Source organism: Pseudoliparis swirei, chromosome 3 (assembly GCF_029220125.1).
Source record: "Pseudoliparis swirei isolate HS2019 ecotype Mariana Trench chromosome 3, NWPU_hadal_v1, whole genome shotgun sequence".
Taxonomy (NCBI): Eukaryota; Metazoa; Chordata; class Actinopteri; order Perciformes; family Liparidae; genus Pseudoliparis; species Pseudoliparis swirei.
In genome coordinates this window covers 3,443,414-3,466,408 of record NC_079390.1, presented here as the reverse complement: position 1 = coordinate 3,466,408, position 22,995 = coordinate 3,443,414, and the positions used below count along the sequence as shown (strand labels likewise).

The 22,995-nt window shown below is 41.3% G+C and overlaps 2 protein-coding genes and 15 non-coding genes across 20 annotated transcripts in view; 2 read left to right on the top strand and 15 right to left on the bottom strand.

Moving 5' to 3' along the window:
- LOC130190945 (cilia- and flagella-associated protein 54-like) overlaps positions 1-7,793 on the top strand; it is a 36,116-nt gene extending 28,323 nt beyond the window's left edge. The window contains exons 55-57 of the mRNA XM_056410595.1: positions 6,255-6,401; positions 6,519-6,639; positions 7,561-7,793. Coding sequence (XP_056266570.1) covers positions 6,255-6,401; positions 6,519-6,639; positions 7,561-7,727 — 435 coding nt within the window. The 3' untranslated portion in view covers positions 7,728-7,793. The remainder of the gene's footprint in view (positions 1-6,254; positions 6,402-6,518; positions 6,640-7,560) is intronic.
- On the bottom strand, positions 68-139 carry trnah-gug (transfer RNA histidin (anticodon GUG)). The gene has a single exon. It is a non-coding gene; the product is annotated as a tRNA-His (tRNA).
- Positions 811-883, bottom strand: trnar-acg (transfer RNA arginine (anticodon ACG)). The gene has a single exon. It is a non-coding gene; the product is annotated as a tRNA-Arg (tRNA).
- trnah-gug (transfer RNA histidin (anticodon GUG)) lies at positions 1,032-1,103 on the bottom strand. Its single transcript has one exon. It is a non-coding gene; the product is annotated as a tRNA-His (tRNA).
- On the bottom strand, positions 1,294-1,366 carry trnar-acg (transfer RNA arginine (anticodon ACG)). Its single transcript has one exon. It is a non-coding gene; the product is annotated as a tRNA-Arg (tRNA).
- Positions 1,769-1,841, bottom strand: trnar-acg (transfer RNA arginine (anticodon ACG)). Its single transcript has one exon. It is a non-coding gene; the product is annotated as a tRNA-Arg (tRNA).
- Positions 1,992-2,063, bottom strand: trnah-gug (transfer RNA histidin (anticodon GUG)). The gene has a single exon. It is a non-coding gene; the product is annotated as a tRNA-His (tRNA).
- trnar-acg (transfer RNA arginine (anticodon ACG)) lies at positions 2,255-2,327 on the bottom strand. Its single transcript has one exon. It is a non-coding gene; the product is annotated as a tRNA-Arg (tRNA).
- trnar-acg (transfer RNA arginine (anticodon ACG)) lies at positions 3,227-3,299 on the bottom strand. Its single transcript has one exon. It is a non-coding gene; the product is annotated as a tRNA-Arg (tRNA).
- On the bottom strand, positions 3,713-3,785 carry trnar-acg (transfer RNA arginine (anticodon ACG)). The gene has a single exon. It is a non-coding gene; the product is annotated as a tRNA-Arg (tRNA).
- Positions 3,935-4,006, bottom strand: trnah-gug (transfer RNA histidin (anticodon GUG)). Its single transcript has one exon. It is a non-coding gene; the product is annotated as a tRNA-His (tRNA).
- trnar-acg (transfer RNA arginine (anticodon ACG)) lies at positions 4,197-4,269 on the bottom strand. Its single transcript has one exon. It is a non-coding gene; the product is annotated as a tRNA-Arg (tRNA).
- trnar-acg (transfer RNA arginine (anticodon ACG)) lies at positions 4,684-4,756 on the bottom strand. Its single transcript has one exon. It is a non-coding gene; the product is annotated as a tRNA-Arg (tRNA).
- Positions 4,906-4,977, bottom strand: trnah-gug (transfer RNA histidin (anticodon GUG)). Its single transcript has one exon. It is a non-coding gene; the product is annotated as a tRNA-His (tRNA).
- Positions 5,169-5,241, bottom strand: trnar-acg (transfer RNA arginine (anticodon ACG)). The gene has a single exon. It is a non-coding gene; the product is annotated as a tRNA-Arg (tRNA).
- On the bottom strand, positions 5,654-5,726 carry trnar-acg (transfer RNA arginine (anticodon ACG)). The gene has a single exon. It is a non-coding gene; the product is annotated as a tRNA-Arg (tRNA).
- Positions 7,794-9,744: 1,951 nt separating the features above from the next.
- Positions 9,745-22,947, top strand: LOC130191787 (dixin-like). Of its 4 annotated transcripts, none has more exons than XM_056411481.1 (21): positions 9,745-9,955; positions 10,687-10,816; positions 11,303-11,428; positions 11,637-11,862; positions 12,105-12,176; positions 14,382-14,494; positions 14,576-14,655; positions 15,095-15,178; positions 16,182-16,235; positions 16,334-16,384; positions 16,470-16,574; positions 17,247-17,300; positions 17,376-17,429; positions 18,357-18,398; positions 18,533-18,598; positions 19,521-19,667; positions 19,759-19,822; positions 19,906-20,002; positions 20,739-20,847; positions 21,511-21,590; positions 21,673-22,947. In XM_056411481.1, the coding sequence occupies exons 1-21, from the start codon at positions 9,893-9,895 to the stop codon at positions 21,680-21,682; spliced, it is 1,827 nt and encodes a 608-aa protein (XP_056267456.1). In that variant the 5' UTR covers positions 9,745-9,892; the 3' UTR covers positions 21,683-22,947. The 4 variants fall into 4 exon arrangements, with proteins under 4 accessions (XP_056267456.1, XP_056267455.1, XP_056267458.1 ...); XM_056411480.1 differs by having other exon boundaries at positions 14,573-14,655; XM_056411483.1 differs by having other exon boundaries at positions 9,746-9,955; positions 14,421-14,494.
- The last annotated feature ends 48 nt before the right edge of the window (positions 22,948-22,995 follow it).

The window sequence follows — 22,995 nt, the reverse complement described above, 5'->3', positions numbered from 1 at the left end:
GAAATGACACACGTGCCAGAGTACATTGCAACAACAAAAGCTTAAAGGACGCACAAGTCGAACCGCCTGCCGTGACCCGGATTCGAACCGGGGTTGCTGCGACCACAACGCAGAGTACTAACCACTATACGATCACGGCCACTTGGAAAACTGAGTTCTTCCTTTTTGTTATAATAGGCAGCTCCCACATCTTTTGGGCCTTTTTCCAGCAGTCAATGTACTTGAATGAAGAGTTAAGAGAGCAAACACTTTGGAAACTAGCACCAAGAGATTTAGAAGTTCAAGAATTGTACAAGATAGCAATTGAAGTATACAAGTTAAAGAATTGAACGAGCTAGCCAGGAGTCGAACCTGGAATCTTCTGATTCGTAGTCAGGCGCGTTGTCCATTGCCACTAGCCCCACTGATGCTGTTCTTTGGAAATGCCGCCATCTGCCAGCGTTTCATGCAAAAGAGAGGTTTTCAAGTTTGAAACTGTGTGAAATGACACACGTGCCAGAGTACATTGCAACAACAAAAGCTTAAAGGACGCACAAGTCGAACCGCCTGCCGTGACCCGGATTCGAACCGTGGTTGCTGCGACCACAACGCAGAGTACTAACCACTATACGATCACGGCCACTTGGAAAACTGAGTTCTTCTTTTTTGTTATAATAGGCAGCTCCCACATCTTTTGGGCCTTTTTCCAGCAGTCAATATACTTGAATTAAGAGTTAAGAGAGCAAAAACTTTGGAAACTAGCACCAAGAGATTTAGAAGTTCAAGAATTGTACAAGATAGCAATTGAAGTATACAAGTTAAAGAATTGAACGAGCTAGCCAGGAGTCGAACCTGGAATCTTCTGATTCGTAGTCAGACGCGTTGTCCATTGCGCCACTAGCCCCACTGATGCTGTTCTTTGGGGAAATGCCGCCATCTGCCAGCGTTTCATGCAAGAGAGGTTTTTTCAAGTTTGAAACTGTGTGAAATGACACACGTGCCAGAGTACATTGCAACAACAAAAGCTTAAAGGACGCACAAGTCGAACCGCCTGCCGTGACCCGGATTCGAACCGGGGTTGCTGCGACCACAACGCAGAGTACTAACCACTATACGATCACGGCCACTTGGAAAACTGAGTTCTTCTTTTTGTTATAATAGGCAGCTCCCACATCTTTTGGGCCTTTTTCCAGCAGTCAATATACTTGAATTAAGAGTTAAGAGAGCAAAAACTTTGGAAACTAGCACCAAGAGATTTAGAAGTTCAAGAATTGTACAAGATAGCAATTGAAGTATACAAGTTAAAGAATTGAACGAGCTAGCCAGGAGTCGAACCTGGAATCTTCTGATTCGTAGTCAGACGCGTTGTCCATTGCGCCACTAGCCCCACTGATGCTGTTCTTTGGGGAAATGCCGCCATCTGCCAGCGTTTCATGCAAAAGAGAGGTTTTTTCAAGTTTGAAACTGTGTGAAATGACACACGTGCCAGAGTACATTGCAACAACAAAAGCTTAAAGGACGCACAAGTCGAACCGCCTGCCGTGACCCGGAGTTGCTGCGACCTCAACGCAGAGTACTAACCACTATACGATCACGGCCACTTGGAAAACTGAGTTCTTCTTTTTTGTTATAATAGGCAGCTCCCACATCTTTTGGGCCTTTTTCCAGCAGTCAATGTACTTGAATTAAGAGTTAAGAGAGCAAACACTTTGGAAACTAGCACCAAGAGATTTAGAAGTTCAAGAATTGTACAAGATAGCAATTGAAGTATACAAGTTAAAGAATTGAACGAGCTAGCCAGGAGTCGAACCTGGAATCTTCTGATTCGTAGTCAGACGCGTTGTCCATTGCGCCACTAGCCCCACTGATGCTGTTCTTTGGGGAAATGCCGCCATCTGCCAGCGTTTCATGCAAAAGAGAGGTTTTTTCAAGTTTGAAACTGTGTGAAATGACACACGTGCCAGAGTACATTGCAACAACAAAAGCTTAAAGGACGCACAAGTCGAACCGCCTGCCGTGACCCGGATTCGAACCGGGGTTGCTGCGACCACAACGCAGAGTACTAACCACTATACGATCACGGCCACTTGGAAAACTGAGTTCTTCTTTTTTGTTATAATAGGCAGCTCCCACATCTTTTGGGCCTTTTTCCAGCAGTCAATATACTTGAATTAAGAGTTAAGAGAGCAAAAACTTTGGAAACTAGCACCAAGAGATTTAGAAGTTCAAGAATTGTACAAGATAGCAATTGAAGTATACAAGTTAAAGAATTGAACGAGCTAGCCAGGAGTCGAACCTGGAATCTTCTGATTCGTAGTCAGACGCGTTGTCCATTGCGCCACTAGCCCCACTGATGCTGTTCTTTGGGGAAATGCCGCCATCTGCCAGCGTTTCATGCAAAAGAGAGGTTTTTTCAAGTTTGAAACTGTGTGAAATGACACACGTGCCAGAGTACATTGCAACAACAAAAGCTTAAAGGACGCACAAGTCGAACCGCCTGCCGTGACCCGGATTCGAACCTGGGTTGCTGCGACCACAACGCAGAGTACTAACCACTATACGATCACGGCCACTTGGAAAACTGAGTTCTTCTTTTTTGTTATAATAGGCAGCTCCCACATCTTTTGGGCCTTTTTCCAGCAGTCAATATACTTGAATTAAGAGTTAAGAGAGCAAAAACTTTGGAAACTAGCACCAAGAGATTTAGAAGTTCAAGAATTGTACAATATAGCAATTGAAGTATACAAGTTAAAGAATTGAACGAGCTAGCCAGGAGTCGAACCTGGAATCTTCTGATTCGTAGTCAGCAGACGTTGTCCATTGCGCCACTAGCCCCACTGATGCTGTTCTTTGGGAAATGCCGCCATCTGCCTGCCATTCATGCAATAGAGAGGGCTTCTCAAGTTTGAAACTGTGTGAAATGACACACGTGCCAGAGTACATTGCAACAACAAAAGCTTAAAGGACGCACAAGTCGAACCGCCTGCCGTGACCCGGATTCGAACCTGGGTTGCTGCGACCACAACGCAGAGTACTAACCACTATACGATCACAGCCACTTGGAAAACTGAGTTCTTCCTTTTTGTTATAATAGGCAGCTCCCACATCTTTTGGGCCTTTTTCCAGCAGTCAATGTACTTGAATGAAGAGTTAAGAGAGCAAACACTTTGGAAACTAGCACCAAGAGATTTAGAAGTTCAAGAATTGTACAAGATAGCAATTGAAGTATACAAGTTAAAGAATTGAACGAGCTAGCCAGGAGTCGAACCTGGAATCTTCTGATTCGTAGTCAGACGCGTTGTCCATTGCGCCACTAGCCCCACTGATGCTGTTCTTTGGGGAAATGCCGCCATCTGCCAGCGTTTCATGCAAAAGAGAGGTTTTTTCAAGTTTGAAACTGTGTGAAATGACACACGTGCCAGAGTACATTGCAACAACAAAAGCTTAAAGGACGCACAAGTCGAACCGCCTGCCGTGACCCGGATTCGAACCTGGGTTGCTGCGACCACAACGCAGAGTACTAACCACTATACGATCACGGCCACTTGGAAAACTGAGTTCTTCTTTTTTGTTATAATAGGCAGCTCCCACATCTTTTGGGCCTTTTTCCAGCAGTCAATGTACTTGAATGAAGAGTTAAGAGAGCAAACACTTTGGAAACTAGCACCAAGAGATTTAGAAGTTCAAGAATTGTACAAGATAGCAATTGAAGTATACAAGTTAAAGAATTGAACGAGCTAGCCAGGAGTCGAACCTGGAATCTTCTGATTCGTAGTCAGACGCGTTGTCCATTGCGCCACTAGCCCCACTGATGCTGTTCTTTGGGGAAATGCCGCCATCTGCCAGCGTTTCATGCAAAAGAGAGGTTTTTCAAGTTTGAAACTGTGTGAAATGACACACGTGCCAGAGTACATTGCAACAACAAAAGCTTAAAGGACGCACAAGTCGAACCGCCTGCCGTGACCCGGATTCGAACCGGGGTTGCTGCGACCACAACGCAGAGTACTAACCACTATACGATCACGGCCACTTGGAAAACTGAGTTCTTCTTTTTGTTATAATAGGCAGCTCCCACATCTTTTGGGCCTTTTTCCAGCAGTCAATATACTTGAATTAAGAGTTAAGAGAGCAAAAACTTTGGAAACTAGCACCAAGAGATTTAGAAGTTCAAGAATTGTACAAGATAGCAATTGAAGTATACAAGTTAAAGAATTGAACGAGCTAGCCAGGAGTCGAACCTGGAATCTTCTGATTCGTAGTCAGACGCGTTGTCCATTGCGCCACTAGCCCCACTGATGCTGTTCTTTTCGGGAAATGCCGCCATCTGCCAGCGTTTCATGCAAAAGAGAGGTTTTTTCAAGTTTGAAACTGTGTGAAATGACACACGTGCCAGAGTACATTGCAACAACAAAAGCTTAAAGGACGCACAAGTCGAACCGCCTGCCGTGACCCGGATTCGAACCTGGGTTGCTGCGACCACAACGCAGAGTACTAACCACTATACGATCACGGCCACTTGGAAAACTGAGTTCTTCTTTTTTGTTATAATAGGCAGCTCCCACATCTTTTGGGCCTTTTTCCAGCAGTCAATGTACTTGAATTAAGAGTTAAGAGAGCAAACACTTTGGAAACTAGCACCAAGAGATTTAGAAGTTCAAGAATTGTACAAGATAGCAATTGAAGTATACAAGTTAAAGAATTGAACGAGCTAGCCAGGAGTCGAACCTGGAATCTTCTGATTCGTAGTCAGACGCGTTGTCCATTGCGCCACTAGCCCCACTGATGCTGTTCTTTGGGGAAATGCCGCCATCTGCCAGCGTTTCATGCAAAAGAGAGGTTTTTCAAGTTTGAAACTGTGTGAAATGACACACGTGCCAGAGTACATTGCAACAACAAAAGCTTAAAGGACGCACAAGTCGAACCGCCTGCCGTGACCCGGATTCGAACCGGGGTTGCTGCGACCACAACGCAGAGTACTAACCACTATACGATCACGGCCACTTGGAAAACTGAGTTCTTCTTTTTTGTTATAATAGGCAGCTCCCACATCTTTTGGGCCTTTTTCCAGCAGTCAATGTACTTGAATTAAGAGTTAAGAGAGCAAAAACTTTGGAAACTAGCACCAAGAGATTTAGAAGTTCAAGAATTGTACAAGATAGCAATTGAAGTATACAAGTTAAAGAATTGAACGAGCTAGCCAGGAGTCGAACCTGGAATCTTCTGATTCGTAGTCAGACGCGTTGTCCATTGCGCCACTAGCCCCACTGATGCTGTTCTTTGGGGAAATGCCGCCATCTGCCAGCGTTTCATGCAAAAGAGAGGTTTTTTCAAGTTTGAAACTGTGTGAAATGACACACGTGCCAGAGTACATTGCAACAACAAAAGCTTAAAGGACGCACAAGTCGAACCGCCTGCCGTGACCCGGATTCGAACCTGGGTTGCTGCGACCACAACGCAGAGTACTAACCACTATACGATCACGGCCACTTGGAAAACTGAGTTCTTCTTTTTTGTTATAATAGGCAGCTCCCACATCTTTTGGGCCTTTTCCAGCAGTCAATGTACTTGAATTAAGAGTTAAGAGAGCAAACACTTTGGAAACTAGCACCAAGAGATTTAGAAGTTCAAGAATTGTACAAGATAGCAATTGAAGTATACAAGTTAAAGAATTGAACGAGCTAGCCAGGAGTCGAACCTGGAATCTTCTGATTCGTAGTCAGACGCGTTGTCCATTGCGCCACTAGCCCCACTGATGCTGTTCTTTGGGGAAATGCCGCCATCTGCCAGCGTTTCATGCAAAAGAGAGGTTTTTTCAAGTTTGAAACTGTGTGAAATGACACACGTGCCAGAGTACATTGCAACAACAAAAGTCGAACCGCCAGTTCAATGTACTTTGACATTTACTGAAATCCCGTCTTCTATGCAATAACTTTTTTAAAGAGGAACAACTGATCTATACAAGTTAAGACTGCGTTTGAGGGTTTCAGCCGATATCACATCGTTTACTTATTTCTTGGTTTTATGACTCATCCCTCTAGATTTCAGACCAGATGAAGGATATGAAAATCATATCATCAGCATAATGCATTTTGTACACTTTTTTTTTTAAATTGCTATTGTTTTAACAATGTTAGTTTTTCACCTCCTGTTCTGACTAGATATTGTGATTTTGATATCAAAAGCTCTTATAAAACATGATATGACAAAATGTTGGTCTGTATAATGATTTAAACTGATGACAGTGCTTTGCTTTGTCTGTAATTGTCTGTGAGTAGGAAGCTGTGACCCTGCTGTCAGGACGGACTTGCATGCCACCCGGTTCCAGTGTCACTCTGGCTCGGGCCACTTTGCTGCTCAGTGACCTGAGAGAAGGACAGAGCACCACACTTCTAAAACTGACACAGGAACTCCTGAAAAAGCAGGTACACAAACTCATGAATATATGCATCGTCACACACATATACTTGTTCTAGTCAGTGTTCAAAAAGTTGGAAAAACATACATCAATGGATTTAGTACTTGATCTTCATTTCTTTCAGCTGTGTGTTTTTGGTGAGAGTGTGGAGTTGGATGATGGAAAAGCATGTTTCGCTCCTTCTGGACCCGACAACGTCTACCTCCCTTACCTCTCCATACTTGATCAGACCACTTTGCGAATTGGTAAATAATGTACTTGACACACTTATTTGCACTTTTTGATATATTTGTAGACAGTCACGACCTCCAGCATTAGCAAGTTAATATATTATCAATAACAAGGTTAACATGCAAACAATTGATATTTAGCCCTCAAAACAAAAGACCACTACACACCAAAATTGATCAATCCAAAAAGTATGGAACATGGACTCCAGCTACATGATTGAGATATATAATATTCCACTAAAGGACATATATAATGTCTTACTAACAATTATTTAAAGTATGGATTAATTTGCTTGTTAATTTGTTGACTAAGGGATCAGTTGTTTGGCCTATAAAATGTTGGAAACAAGTGATCAATGCTCATCACATTCTCAGGGCCTATGTCCTGAAATAGTTTGACAAAGTCCAACATCGTAATATATTCAGTTGACTCTCAAAGAAAAGTAAGAAAGCCCGAAATATCCACATTCGAGAAGATGAAACTTGTGAATCATTTCAATTTTTGGCACCAAAAATGGTTCGTGGGATTAATCAATTCGCAGTATTGAAGATTAATTTTCTTCCAATTCACAATTCCAACCTCTTTAATTGTTTTTGGGAGATTTATGATATTTTCAGCATTCCTATATGGAAATAAATGGACAAAGTAAACACATAAACAGTAAATATGGCTTATTTTTCTCTGAAATGGTAAAATAGTTAAGTTAAATATTCCTTAGCTTCTTAACTTTCACACCTGATGAGAAATGCGCATATAAGCCTTATTTTAAGGAGATGTTCCTGATTCATTTTGGATATATTATTCGAGGCGTTTCTTTCCACGGGAAGGGGTTAGGAGGTTAACTATTTGTTTTAGCTTTACTCTTTTATCATAAAAATGACTTCTGACAGTTAATACATGCACTACATCACTCTATCTTGGACTGTTTTCCGCAGATCAAATCCTCGACCGTGTTGCCATGCCAATGCCAGTCTCTGCCCCGTCGTCACAATCCACTTCCGGGCAGCATTCACACCAGTCCAGCCAGATTGAGAGAACATCTCAAGCACCAGTTCCATCTCTGAACAACCCAAGTACCACCAGTTCTACGAGCCGCCCATAAGATCAGCCGGACAGGCTCACTCATAATGTGTTGCATTTGACATTTCTCAGTCCTGCGCTTACCGAGAGATAGAACTGGATGTTGAAGCGGGCATGGGGCCACATGCTGGCTTTTTGTTCCTGTTTATGCATCAACTTGTGTAACATTACGTAATAAACTTTGTAATTGAGAACTGAAATATACTGTATATTTTAATAGGTTATTACAATGGATTTATATGATGTGATATTGATAATTAAATACAAATAGACCTTTAAACTCTTATTCCAGTTTGATAGACAGAATTGTGTTACTGTAAAGAATGTTTTATTCTGGACATGAACACGATGATGATGATGATTCTATATGTATGGTGGTATTTTACCTGCATACTTTCCATTTTCCAATCTCACAGTTTGTTTACGTGCAAGTTGGCAGTGAAGGGAGACAAAGGAAGAGAACTCTGAGAGATGTAAGAGTTGGGAATAAACAATTAGAAGACGACTGCGGAACACATGGCTGTTTTAATTTGTAAACTTTTGGGTCAAATGAAATACAATTTTCCCCAACATAACAATCCCAACAAATTGTGAAAAAACACTCATCGATAGATAGTTAACATAGATCATAATTTGGGGGGGAGAAAGAGGATGACACTTCTGCAGTCTTTGGAATTGTATGCATACATTTATGGTGTAAATGTCTGGATGTAAAGGAATACATATCATTCAGGGGTCATGGGAGAATTCAGAATATAAAAGTATAGGCAGTACGGCTCCCTATCGTTCTGAATTGCTTTCAAATATTACCTGTAGATCAATTTTCATTTTATATTATCTCTGCTGAGTCAACACACCCTTCCATCCTTGTTTGGAGAAGTAACCTCTTTAAATGTGCCTGTGTCACATATTGAAATCAATAAGTAGTAAGTACTCTATATTAGTTAATTTACACACCTCTGGACTACTCATATATGTATACAAGACAAGAGTGAATTCATAATTAAATTAAATGAAAAGGTCAAAAATATTTAAAGAATTAAATCTACCTGTCCAGCCGTGTATTCTGATATAGACACAACACCCTGTATTGCACTCTCTCTGGGTGAGGCACTGCCTTATTCATAGCTATCAGTTTGAGTTTCACGTCATTCAGATGAAAAGAGACACGCTGCTTCTTAGGAAAACAATTACCGAGGATGTGGCAGGTTAACCAATGGGGGTGCATTTTAACAATTGGCTAACAAGCGGAGTGATATGGAGGACTTAAAATGACTTAAGTATGAATAAATAAATAAATGCATCAATAAATATAGGAATAAATAAATAAATGCTTAAATAAATGTTTAAATAAATACAGGAATAAATATATAAATGCTTAAATAAATGTATAAATAAATAAATAAAGACAAGAATAAATGTATAAATAAATAAATACAGGAATGAATAAATATAAGTTATAACTCAACAGGACATCATTAAATACATTTATTTAATGATGTCCTGTTGAGTTATAACTTATATTTATTCATTCCTGTATTTATTTATTTGTACATTTAATCTTGTATTTATTTATTTATAAATGTATTTATAGCTCTATTTATGTGTCCCCACACGTATTTCTTCATTTATTTATGCGTGACATTTACGTATCCTTATATTCAAATGAGCTAGGGCGGTATAAATAAATGAAGAAATACAGAAATGTAGAAATACATTTATTTAATGATGTCCTGTTTAGTTATAACTTATATTTATTCATTCCTGTATTTATATATTTATACATTTAATCTTGTATTTATTTATTTATAAATTTATTTAAGCATTTATTTATTTATTCTTGTATTTATTCATGCATTTATTTATTTATACTGAAGTCATTTTAAGTCCTCCATAGAGTGACAACTCTCCCCAAATCGCCTCCTTCCATATGATTTCCGTAAATATTCTGAAAATGCAGTTTTATTGTGAAAACCTTTCACCGGAAGTTGTGAGTGTTCGTGCGGTCGGGTGGCTTGAACGCGGCTCTCCCGGCCAGAGTAACGGTCGTCGTCTCACTCGGTTTGTTGACGTTTGCTGCAGCACAGCAGCGGCTAACGCTAGTGACGGGGCTCCAGCGGCGTGGTGTGGATCAATGAAGCCGACGAAGCTAGTTGAGTCGGCTTCAATGGGGTCTAAAGGTGGAAGATGATCGCGTCACTTTCCAGAGGAAGCCTGCTGGATGAGGTTCTCCACGGAGGCTTCAACGAGGTAACGTTCAAGTCACCAGTTAGCTCACGTGTTGCTGCTTATTGAGTTCACGCTGGGTCAGGGGAAGACAATTAAAAACAGCACAGTGCCAAACTTTAACGAATGGAGAAATACATTCTCTATGTTTTCAGTTTGTCCCACTACGTTAACGTTGACGTTAGTTAGTGACGTTATTAAGTTAGTTAGGACGAAAAATAAAAGTGGTTTACGTCAGTTGCGTAGCGTGAGTTAAGGGACCTGGGTGACAGAAAGTACGTTGACCAAGTTGCGTTTGTATGTTTAAAAAAAAAAAAGACACACACGCATATTTATATTTAGGTTTGTTTTCCTCCGTTGTGCTTAAAAATGGGTTCGTTTTCTTTCTTTTTTGGTGTCGTATCCCTGACGACCGGCTGTCACGTGACTGTGAACGAGACCGGTAAAAGATGGAGTAACAGGCCTAAACGCGTGAAATACAGAGAGGAACCTACATCTGTGGGAAGTCTACTGAACCGTGCAACTCTGGACCGAACACGACATGTTCTGATTGACATTCACAACCAAAGTTATATTCAATCAGCAGTGGGACAATAGACTGACCCCCCCCCCCTCCTGTCCCAACATAACAAACAAAGGAACTAATTTGTTAGGCCGTGGTCTCTGCCTCTTTTGTTGTTGTCCCCCTCTCCACAGACGTTGTGTATGTGTTCCTCTGTGGTTTATTAGATCTGTGTGTGTTTCATGCATTGCAGCAGCAGCTGGCCGCCTACGTTTCTTGGGTGAACTCTCAGCTGAAGAGGAAGCCGGGCCTGCAGCCCATCACCAGCCTCAGGCGAGACCTGCAGGACGGGGTGGTGCTCACGCAACTCATAGAGATAGTTGGTAATTACACTTTGGCTCACGTGGCGTATTCATATTGAAGAAAGAATGAGATAAACTAAATGTTCCCAGGAGACACGGGTATTGTTATATTATAAATATCATGAATATTAGCTTAAAATGCAACATTTTCTTGGACACTTTAACCTGCTGGAAATTCACTTTGGTCAATGCCTTGTGTATATATTTTGTTTCCTCTGTATATTTAGTATTTTAGTTTTAGTATTTAGTATTGATATTGTGTTTTGTATCTTTTATTTTAATGCTCTAATGTAAAGGAATATCTTATCTTATCTTTTACAGTCAGAAGAAGTATTTTGGGGTTCTATATAATACATAAATAAATGAGCTAAAAGCGTTTAAATGCAATTTTATATGTATACGTGAACTGTAATGTAGGCATACTCTTTTGCTACTGGTGGAAATGTCTAATCTGACGGTTGCATCATCATTTATTTTTTTCTTCTCTAATCTCATTCACAATGGCAGCAGGGGAAACGCTGGACGGGGTCCATGTTGCTCCGCAGAACAAAGAGGAGAGCGGGAAGAACGTGGAACAAGTCTTGCAATTCATTTCCTCCAGACGCATACACATGCCACACATATCCGCAAGAGGTACGTCTCAGAGCATCTGGTGTTTTCTTTGTTCCTACACATACATTTCTCTCCACGTGCATCAAGGACACAGTAGAAATTTTATTTCACAGCATCGTCCGTGCAATCAAAACGTTATAAAGCTCCGATATCTGCCTCCCATGTCAATCCCAAATGTTCCACGTCGGAGTCGTTACTAAAGCCACATATGTTCCCTTTCTTTCCACAGACGTCGTCGATGGTGATCTGAAATCTGTAATGAGGATAATTCTGGCGTTGGCCGCCCACTTCAAACCCTCAGCCAATCACAGGGCTGGAAGTGGGAGGAGTCTGACCAGAGGCTCTGTCAGCCACAACCCTCTGTCCACCGTTGCACTGGCACAAGGCGCCGCCGCTGCACTGGCGTCGGCGCGGCTCGACGCCTCGCAGCCGACACGCACCACCCGTCTCCAGAGGTGACAACAGTAATCATAAACATAAACACGAATCCCTGCTAGCGTCTTTTCTGTAATATCCAAAATGCTCTCCGGCACAGCAAGCGTTTCTTACATACGTGTGTGGTCTTTGCTGCCCTCTAGTGGACAAACCCCAAATAACATCCTCTGAACTATTGACGCTGCTCTTTATCCATTTGTTATCCACACTGGGTTCCAGTTCTCATTTATGAATGAATAACCGTTGCTTCGTCCTCTTGTAGTGGTGTCCGTGCTCTGGTGAAGCAGTATGAAAGAGGAGCTCCGGATGAGCCGGGCAGTCCCCAACCTAGCAGGTAGTTTTATTTTATATAAACATGTTTTTTTAATCATGATGAGACAGGTTTGATTCAGGTGAGCGTCACACCGTCAGAGGAAAGGTAGACAACGAACCTCTTCGTGCTTTCTGATGCAACAACTAAAAATAAGAAGCGTTAAGAAATGTTTTCTGAAGAACGAGGGTCGTCGTAATTATTTTATTCATGTGTATAATTTCAAAAAAATTGTAAAATATACTATAGCACTCACAGGTTGGACCTACTTTCATACATCATAAGCTCAGTATGGGCTGGATCATGTTGTGTTGTTTATAATAATGCAAAGATGTGATGGCAGGCTAAAGAATTAGTAATACTAAAAGCATGTTGGCCTAATACATTCATCAAGGAGGTTGCTACAGTTTAGGTATAGGTATATATACTGTTGTTTCCGTTTTTCTTTTTAAGTTTCGTATTGATTAATCAAGATTGTCTTATGTTCTTTTTTAATGTTTCTATCTTTTATGCGTTTATCTTTTATTCTGTATTATTTTGTTGTACGGTGACCTTGGGTGAATTGAAAGGCGCCTCCAAATGAAATGTATTATTATTATTATTATTATTATTATATCAATGAAAATACATTTTTCAGACTGTTTTCACTGTTTGGGAGAGGAAAAACGTAGCTAAATTTCTCATAATTAACAATAAGTCATAATAATAAGTTAAATCTGAACTCAAATTCGTCAGATTCTGAAGTTCTCTTTTATATGCGGAAATTTATTTATTAGGGACCAGTTGATTAGATTTTGGGATCGATCGGGTCCAAGGTCAAAGGTCATGAACAGGTCAAAATCTTGGATGATTGGTTGTTGATTAGATTTGGATCGGGTCATGAACAGGTCAAATCTTCTTGAATCACATGGAATTTGTGGGATGATTCCGGGGACAATTTGATTAGATTTTGGGATCAATCGGGTCAAGTCAAGGTCAAGGAAAGGTCAAGCCCAATCTTGTGATCTACTGAGTGCCCGTTCTAGTCTTGCATGTTTTTATGAGTTTGTCCCTCTGCAGAACGGAGCATATGACTTTAGCACTTCAAACTTCCCTCCGAGGTGTGTGTAGTACTTCGTAGATATCTGTGCAGACCAGAGGCTGACGATAGAAAAAACAGAAACAATCAATCTTTTCACTTTTCTTCAGTCACATGTCCAGTTGTGTCCCGCGGTGCTTCTTTTTAATCGCGTTAGTTTCGGTGCGTTTCAATGCGAGCGCCGGCGTGTTTATGCCGACATGCAGAGAAGTTCATGATTACCGGCAGGATGATGACGAGCTTCGCTCGGAGAGACGCGTTTCACACGGCGCTCCTGAGAGATGCTGAGCAGCGTCCGCCGCGTCGGTTGCCATGACATGTGAGTGTCGGAGAATCACCAAAAATAGAGTTTTTTTGTAGATGCTGATGCCAGAGTCCCTGGAACGTGGGCTCTTTGGAAGTGTTATGAACGGTTTAGCCCACTTGTAGACCACGATGGGGGGGACGCAGAGCAAATGGTCAGACCAGACACTGTGTGTGTGGATTCCCGTGGTTGTGAGTTTATGCCTCTTTTTTTTTACACTGTAATAATGTTACAGTGCTACGATGCAATGTGGAGAAAACGACCGTAAATTAAATGTCTGTACGAATAAGTGTGAGTGCTTTGATCTGGAAAAGCACACAACGACTTCAGGGCTCCTCGGCAAGTTTTGATTCTGGGGGAAATGATGTGTTATTCTCATGTTGTTGTTTTCTGCATCTAAATATAGACGCTGCAGGTTTCACAGTTTCTATTAATAGGGTGTCTTTGGAAACTTGTTTTTTATTTTGGTGAGTGTCTTTGTATCTTGTCTCCGGGCTTCAGTGGGACATGTGTTCAGTTTGAGAGTTTGATTACATTACACATGTACACACTGTGTTATTACAGGTTTATTACACCAACGTGTGATTGCATAAATTCCTATATTAAAAAGATAAAGAGAAAGAGGTTTTTGTTACGCAACAAAATTGCCAGCAGCAGCAAAACAATAGCGATGGTGTTCAAGATAAAAAAAATACACGAGGATACAAATGTACAGGTAAAAATAGACGAGGAATATAAAGTAAAAATAACGTTACCAAGTAAAATAAGATAGATGTGTGCGGGTTTTTTACATCGTGCAATTGTGTAAAGTAGTACATGTTAACATGGCCCCCCCCATGCTTCTCAGGAATAATCAGATGCATGTTGTCCCCCTCTCGAGCTTCAGCTGCGTCAGTCCCATGTCGTCTCCGACAGCTTCGGACAGACCGCCGGACGACCCCCGGCCCCCGGAGGGCGGCGGTGAGCTACACACCGGCAGTGAGCCTCAACGTCGCTAGACATGTGATAACTGTGTGTGTGTGTGTGTGTGTGTGTGTGCAGAGACATCCCTGGACGTTTCTCTCAGTGACACGTTGGAGAAGGAGGTGCAGGAGACGCGTCACATGGTGTCTACCTTACAGGTGTGTTGAGTTCTGTCTCTGGTGTGTAAATATAGATCAGTGTTTGGTTTTCAATCAGATCTTTTAGACTTTTAGCCTCAGATGTAAAACGCTGCTCTAACTCCGTGTCCGACTGCTGCTGCAACGCAGACGTAAAGTTTTTATATATTTCTTAATTTATAAATGATGTGTTGTCTAAATGTTCCTTGTTGTTGTTGTTGTTTGCACTTTATTTGTTTATCACTATCATTACTCACTTTAAGTCGGACAAGAGACGAACATACTTTTGATCTTCTGTATGTTCCACAAATGGAAAACAATATATTGAAGTGCTGAGTGCATCTTCTGGCTAAACTGGGCCACACACATTCTTTGGGGTGGGGGGGGGGGGGGGTAACCGGTCTCAGCTGAACCGGGCGACCTCCGGTGTCACATGTTGTCCCCGTGTCTCGTGTCTCAGGCTCTGCTGCTGCGCGGCTCGCTGCCTGAGGATGAGCAGGATGCGTCTTTAGCTGCGGACCAAGGCGCCGCTGAACAGCAGCTGGTAGGGCGAGGGACGCTCCTCCGCCTGCTGTGGACACTTTATCCTTTTCTGTCTTTCTTTTTTTTCTTTTTCGCCGTCTCACTTCACGACGTCACACCCTTCTCGTCTTTGTTCTACCAGCTCATTGTGTTCGGCATGGATCACATTTCTGTTGCTTTACTGTGTGTGTGTGTGTGTGGGTGTCTGTGTATGTGTGTCTGAGATGTGGTGTGTATGTGCCTGCCTGTGTGTCTGTTTGTGTGCGCGTGTGTGTGTGCGCGTCTGTCTCTGTGTGTGTATGTGTCTCTGTGTGTTTGTGTGTGTATGTGCATATGGGTGGGTGTGTGTGTGTGAGTCTGTGTGTGTGTTTGTGCGCGTCTGTCTCTGTGTGTGTGTGTGTGCATGTGGGTGGGTGTTTATGTGTGTGTGTGTGTGTCTGTGTGTGTTTGTGCGCGTCTGTCTCTGTGTGTGTGTGTGTATGTGCATGTGGGTGGGTGTTTGTGTGTGTCTGTGTGTGTTTGTGCGTGTCTGTCTCTGTGTGTGTGTGTGTATGTGCATGTGGGTGGGTGTTTATGTGTGTGTCTGTGTGTGTGTTTGTGCGTGTCTGTCTCTGTGTGTGTGTGTGTGTATGTGCATGTGGGTGGGTGTTTATGTGTGTGTGTGAGTGTGTGTTTGTGCGCGTCTGTCTCTGTGTGTGTGTGTGTATGTGCATGTGGGTGGGTGTTTATGTGTGTGTGTGTATGTGCAGGTGGGTGGGTGTTTATGTGTGTCTGTGTGTGTGTTTGTGCGCGTCTGTCTCTGTGTGTGTGTGTGTGTGTGTGTATGTGCATGTGGGTGGGTGTTTATGTGTGTGTATGTGCAGGTGGGTGTGTGTTTATGTGTGTGTGTGTGGTTGTGTGAGTGAGAGGGCGACACGGGTATCGATTTCCCGTCTCTCTCAGTCCATCGTGGTTCTCACACACTCCCCTCTTCTCTCTCTTCTCTCTCTTCTCCCCTCTTCTCTCTCTTCTCTCTCTTCTCCCAGGTCGTCGTTCGTGGCCGTTTGGATCAGAGCATGGAGGAGGCTCGGGAGCTGAAGGTCAATAATTCCCTCATTTGTTTTGCTTTTTTCCCGTCAAAGAGTTCTTCTGTCGTTTAATTCACCCGTCAGCGTGTGTGTTCTGCTGTTTGCTTCAGAGGGAACTGCTGCGCTGTAAGCAGGAGATGAGAAACCTGCAGGCGGTCAAGGTGAGACGGGCACGGAGCTGCAGCGATTGACCCGGTTGAACAAAGTTCTGGTGTCTGTATGGACTTTGTGTTCTTTAACCTGCAGGACGCCCAGCAGCAGCGGCTGTGCTCTCAGGAGGCCTCCATCCTGCAGATGAAGCAGGAGCTCCTCAGAGCCGGCATGACGGCGGACGAGCTCAATAACCACAATGTACGAAATATACTCCTTTTTTATTTACATTCGTTTTTAAATAAATGAAAAGTCTTTGAAACACGACAATTAAACGTGTTAGCAGAACTGTATTCAGTAGGTGCTGATCAGTTCAGGCGTGCATAGCAAGTGACCAGGTAGAGGTAGGAAATTTACATATTTTTTTAGGGGGACATTTTTTTACCTACTGATTGAAATCCAGGGGCATTTAAAATAAATTGTGGTCAGTTTTTAAAACTTGTGAAATAACATTTTAACCTTTTTTCAAAAATTTGAAATATACTTATTTAGGCTTCCAGTAGATGAGCAATTGTCATAAAAATGGTCATATTAAGACTAGTAAGCAGTAATCTTAGTAATTTTTTTAACAAAAATCAAACAGAAAACAGACAATCATATTCAATTGTATTCTTATTTCTTTGTGATTATTTATTGTTATTACATTTTTTAAACAACTATTAACAATTATAACTAATTATTCTGTTTTTTTATAATTCAAAATTATATTTATAGATTTTTTTGTGTACCTACCTAGTACAGGCAATACAGATAGGACACAAAAAACAAAAAGCTATTAAATTATCATAATTATTAGAGGAAATTATGGGGGCATTTGTTGCCTCTCCTGGTGATATCAGGGGCAACATTGTGACCCTCCTCTACGCGTCACAGGCCGAGCTGCAGTGGAAGCTGGAGGACTGCAACAAGATGTGGGGAGAATGCAAGGTGAGGCCCTCTCATGGTTTTCTGCCACTTGGTTTAATCATCCTGATTTGTATTAAGTTTCTCTTTGCTGTGCAGAAGGAGGCGGGGCAGAAGGACAGACTGCTGCAGCAACTCAAACACAAGCGGGAAGTAAGTCAGAGTTTTAAAGGGAGGTTAAAGAAGCCGTACGCGGCTAAACATCCTCAACCACTTCAATGAGTATCAAAGTCTCAGAGCTAAAGTTCATCGTCACCTCACGGTTGGAAACTCCCATCACGGTCTTTTGATTTGATTTGTATTTGAGCTTTTTACCATCAATTTAATACTAAAACGTACTTTAATGCAGGAGGAGAGTACATTTACTCAGTTCCTCCTTCCTTTATCACGCAGTCACTTTATCCTGTCGAGCAGGGTTCGTACGGTCGTGGAAAACCTGGAAAAGTCCTGGAATTTTAAAATGGTTATTTTTCAGCCCTGGAAAAGTCCTTAAAAAAAATGAAATCGCAAAAGTTTTGGAAAAGTCCTGGACATGTGTTATACTCACATGTTCATTTACGCTGAGTTTGAAAAAATTAATATGTTTTTTTTAACCCTCCTGTTACCTTCACATTTACTCACATATTTTACCCTCGGGGTCAATTTGACCCCAGCAATTAAAACCTCCAGAAAATTATTAGAATTAATTTTGTTTCCCAAGTTTAAGTGTGAGGTACTTTATGTTTGTTTGTTGACTACCTAAATAGCCCTTTAAATATATAAAAAAGTTGATATTTCTTATATGTTTGACACAGTGAAAAACAGCCTGGGGTCAAATTGACCCCAAAGAACACCGACATTAAACATTGAATGGGGTCAAATTGACCCTGAAGGTAACAGGAGGGTTAAAGAATATAAACCTGAAAACTAACTGAAAAGGTCATAGCAACAGCAGCTCAGGGAGAATCCAGCGTCACGTATACACCGACATTTCTCAAACATTTTTGCCTTGAACATTTAGTTTAACGTCATGGGATGTAGAAATATATGAATTAAGTTTTAGGATCTCGCCGGTCGACCTGACTGTGTGTCTCTCGGCAGAATGAATTGCAAAGAGAGTTGGAGCATAACAACATCTCACAGGTAATACATATATATATATATATACATATACTCTTTCTCTCTGGACTCGTTCTGCTCTAAAACCTTTACAAACATTTGAGGTTCGTATTCAGTCTGCGTCCGGCGGCCATGACACCGCTCTTCTTGTGTCTCAGATTCCCACCAGCACCGAACACAACGGGCATTCGTTCCCTGGAAGTCCGGCTCCGCCCATGTCAGACGTGAGTCTTGTTTTTATGGACGAGCTCGTTCAGGTAGTCGGCTTCATCATATTGTTCTCACAACCGTCTCACAGGTGTACGCTCACGTTCTCCTGAATCACAGTCTCTTGCCGTATTGAGGATAATTTATATAATTTGACACGTGAAACACCAGATTACCCATTTTCTTGAAAGGTATGTGTATGACATGTTAATTACCTGTAAGACAGTTGCCTTCAAATATAGTGTTTGTCAGACAGAACAGGGGAAAGCAGGGTTCGTACGGTCATGGAAAACATGGAAAAGGTTATTTTCCAGGCCTGGAAAAGTCATTGAAAAAGAAAAATCCCAAAAGTTTTTTTAAAATCCTGGAATTTTTTTTCATTCATATGTTAATTTACACGGTGTATATACTGTATGCTGTGGAATTCTCATTGTTAGTTTAACAGGGTTCGTACGGTCATGGAAAACATGTAAAAGTCATGGAATTTTAAAATGGTCATTTCCAGGCCTGGAAAAGTCATGGAAAAAAACTTAAATCAAAGTTTTGGAAAAGTCATGGAAATGTTGGTATATTCACATGTTCATTTACGCTGAGTTTGAAGTAATTAATATGTTTTTTTTGAAGAAAGACGCTCAAAAACGCACAACATTTTCTAAATTGTTCTTGTTCATACCGAGATTTCAGTTTGGTCGTGGAAATTTGGTTTAAAGTCATGGAAAAGTCCTGGAAAATCTATTGGTCAAAAAGTGTATGAACCCTGGATTAAATATGACATTTTCTCACTTCATGTACACACCGAGATTTTTTAAAAAATGCGGTCATGGAAATTTGGTTTAAAGTCCTGGAAGCCCATTGGTCAACACGTGTATGAACCCTGGTTACGGATGTGCTCGACACACACACACACATGATATAATGTGTGTGTGTATCTGTCGGCAGGCAGAGGAGGTTCAGCTGCTCAGAGATTCACTTCGCAGTCTGAGGAACGACTTCAGAGACCACGACCCTCAGCACCACACGCTGGACACCCTGGAGCAAGGCATCGTGTCGCTCATCGACCGGCTGCACCTGCTGCACACACAGCGGGTACCAACACCGGCAACTTGTCTCACTTTTGGCAAAAATGTCGTGGTTTTAAAATTAAAAAGGGACGTCGACATTTATCCAAATGCTGCAGGGAAGAGGGAAATCTCCAAGACGCAAAGGCCAACACACGGACTCCGACACCCGGCCGTGCACAAGTGAGTCAGAGTCTCTGACGTGAACGCCCTGAAGACACAGAATTATTCTGCTGTCCACTGACTGGTTATTTTGTTTATTTCAGAGGTTTGTCAATCCCACAACGGTCCTTCTGCCTCCACTAAAATCCTTTATTTTATTGGGAAATCGCCAACACCTTCCATGATCAACATACCAAAGAGGTACGTGTGTGTATGTATGTGTGTGTGTCTATATTCAGTGTTTTTGTTCTGAATGTGGTCATAGTCTCCATCGGTTGCCAGCAAGCAGTGATGCTTATAATACTTACGCTTTACATTTCGGCTCGTCCGCCATACACTACCGTTCAAAAGTTTGAGGTCATCCAGACAATTTCGTGTCTTCCATGAAAACTCACTTTTATTTATCAAATGAATTGAAAATTGAATAGAAAATATAGTCAAGACATTGACAAGGTTAGAAATAATGATTAATATTTGAAGTATTAATTTTGTTCTTCAAACTTCAAGCTCAAAGGAAGGCCAGTTGTAGAGCTTATATCACCAGCATAACTGTTTTCAGCTGTGCTAACATAATTGCACAAGGGTTTTCTAATCAGATATTAGTCTTCTAAGGCGATTAGCAAACACAATGTACCATTAGAACACTGGAGTGATCGTTGATGGAAATGGGCCTCTATACACCTCTGGAGATATTTCATTAGAAACCAGACGTTTCCACCTAGAATAGTCATTTACCACATTAACAATGTATAGTGTGTATTTCTGATTAATGTTATCTTTATTGAAAAAACAGTGCTTTTCTTTGAAAAATAAAGACATTTCTAAGTGACCCCAAACTTTTGAACGGTAGTGTAGGTATAAAATAATATTATATAATATCTAAAAGTCCCAAAGCGTGAAGAAGAGTGAGTCGAGTGTCTTTGTGCATGTTGTGCAGGTTGGGGGAGGTTACTCTGAGGGACGTGAAGGCGGCGGTGGATCGAGAGGGGAACTATCGGTACCACTTCAAAGCCCTGGACCCGGAGTTTGGCACCGTGAAAGAAGAGGTGAGAGAAGACTGACTAATATAAACGATGGATGATGACATCATAGTCAGGGTTCGTTGTTGTTGTTGTTAACTCTTTGCACTTTATTTATTACTTTATTACTGTTATTTCACTTTGTCGGACAAAAGAGACAAACGTATTTTTCGATTTTCTTTATGTTCAACATTGGAAAATTGACACTGAAGACGACTTTGAACTTTGAACGTTGGTACGGTCATGGAAAACCTGGAAAAGTCATGGGATTTTAAAATTGTTATTTCCAGGCCTGGAAAATTTATTGGAAAATAAGTTCAATCCCAAAAGTTTTGGAAAAGTTATAGAAATTTGTTATATTCATATGTTCATTTCCGCAGTTTGATTCAAAGAATAAACATTAATATACATATTTATTCTTTTAATCAAACTAGTGTCTCTCATTCATTTCTGTCATTACAGGTATATTAATTACTCGTGTATACACCGAGATTTCACAAAATGTTTGGTCATGGAAATTTGTTTTAAAGTCCTGGAGCTCCATTGTCCCACATGCGTGTGAACCCTGTCGAGAGAGAAATGTATCGTCCTTTAATCTGTGCTAAACGCATTCCAACATGCATCAATAATGTGAGTATAATGAATATAATACAGATAAGAGCCGAGTATGTTCTGGCCGTCTGGGTGCAGGTGTTCCTGGATGGAGCGATCATTCCGGGCTGGGAAGGGAAGATCGTGGCCTGGGTAGAAGAGGACCGCGGCGAGGAAAGGTAACAGGATGCCGGTTTACGCCTCTCTCCTCATTGGCCTGTGGTCTCCATGGTAACCAAGGCATCGTCTTGTGTGTCTTAGGCCTTTGTAGGTGCGAGATGAAGGACACGCCACTTTTCTTTCGCTCCGGGTCCCTCTCGCCCGAAGAGACGCGTCTCGACAACCGTTGGACACTTTTGAGTTTTTTAATTATTAGTGAAATACTGTGAGAGATTCCGGGTGGATCAGCTGGTTAGAAACACAGCCGACGCTCTGGAGACTCCAGAAGACGGGGAAGCTCAGTGCCTGACGGAGTCCAGCTGCTTCCACGCTTGCTACTGTATTATCAAAACTGGACGGAAACATTATTTCTGCTCTCTGAAGTTGTGTTTGTGTTTCCCCTCCAGAGGTTTGTACTGTGTTTAAGAATTTTGAGATTTTTTTTTTTTCATTCCTCGTTCAGCAATGAAGTCTGTGACACAAATACGACTGTTAGAAATACGTACGGACCGTTGTTATTTAGTTTAGGTACATTTCAGTTTACTGTGAATATCAATTCAATATACAGTATTATCTAAGAGTTTAGAAACAATCTGTTCCATGTGAGAAAGAACAATTCTTACATTTACAAACTTTGAGCAACTTGATTGTGTTTTGGTGCTGCACGCGCTCGGTGACATGCAGTGTGGAAGATAACGCGAGGAGTGGACGGCGACGGTCATCTGGAGAGGTCCAGACACAAATATATATTTAGCAACAATAAAATGAACAAACACTGAGGACCCAAATCCAGATGTGGGTTTAAATGTCACGTTGGAGCTGAAACTGAACGAATGCTGGAACGTTGGTGTTCGTGTAGAAATGCAGATGAACAGCACTGTTGTTGTTTTGTTTACTTTGTGAAATTGTTTTGTATATTTGTGTAAAATAATGTTCACTCTGTCCTTCATTTTAATTTTAATGCTCATGTTTCTTATTTGTTTAAAGAGATTCCTGTGAGATTAGAATACGCTTCTGCTCCAAAAGATGCCCTAGTTGTGAATTTGACATCCGCCATTTAAAGGAGACAGTGGACCGTCCCACTATTTATGGTGTGTGTGCATATAGACTGGATTTAAAAAGTGTGTGTGTGTGTGTGTGAGATTGTTCCTTCACTCTGCTTCCATGTGTTTGCCTTCACTAACAAGCCAACTGAAATATGCATCAGTCTACTTTTATATTGACATGTTTGAATGCCATAACTGCCTGTACTGTAAAATGTACAATTTACTTGTGAGATGGTTATAATATACGGTTACTGTCTGTAAAAAAAAAAGACAGTTGTTGAATTTCAGAAAGACAGTTCATTTTCAATAAAGTTTTGTTTTTAAAAGTAAATTGATTTATTTAACTTTTCTTGTATCGTACAAAATCCACATGCATTTT

Bases quoted from the DNA above. Each gene is read 5' to 3' on its own strand.
- LOC130191787 (XM_056411480.1), top strand. From the start codon at position 9,893: ATGATCGCGTCACTTTCCAGAGGAAGCCTGCTGGATGAGGTTCTCCAC. The intron at 16,236-16,333 runs GTCAATAATTCC...TGTTTGCTTCAG, and splicing joins AGGAGGCTCGGGAGCTGAAG to AGGGAACTGCTGCGCTGTAA. The intron at 16,575-17,246 runs GTACGAAATATA...TACGCGTCACAG, and splicing joins ACGAGCTCAATAACCACAAT to GCCGAGCTGCAGTGGAAGCT.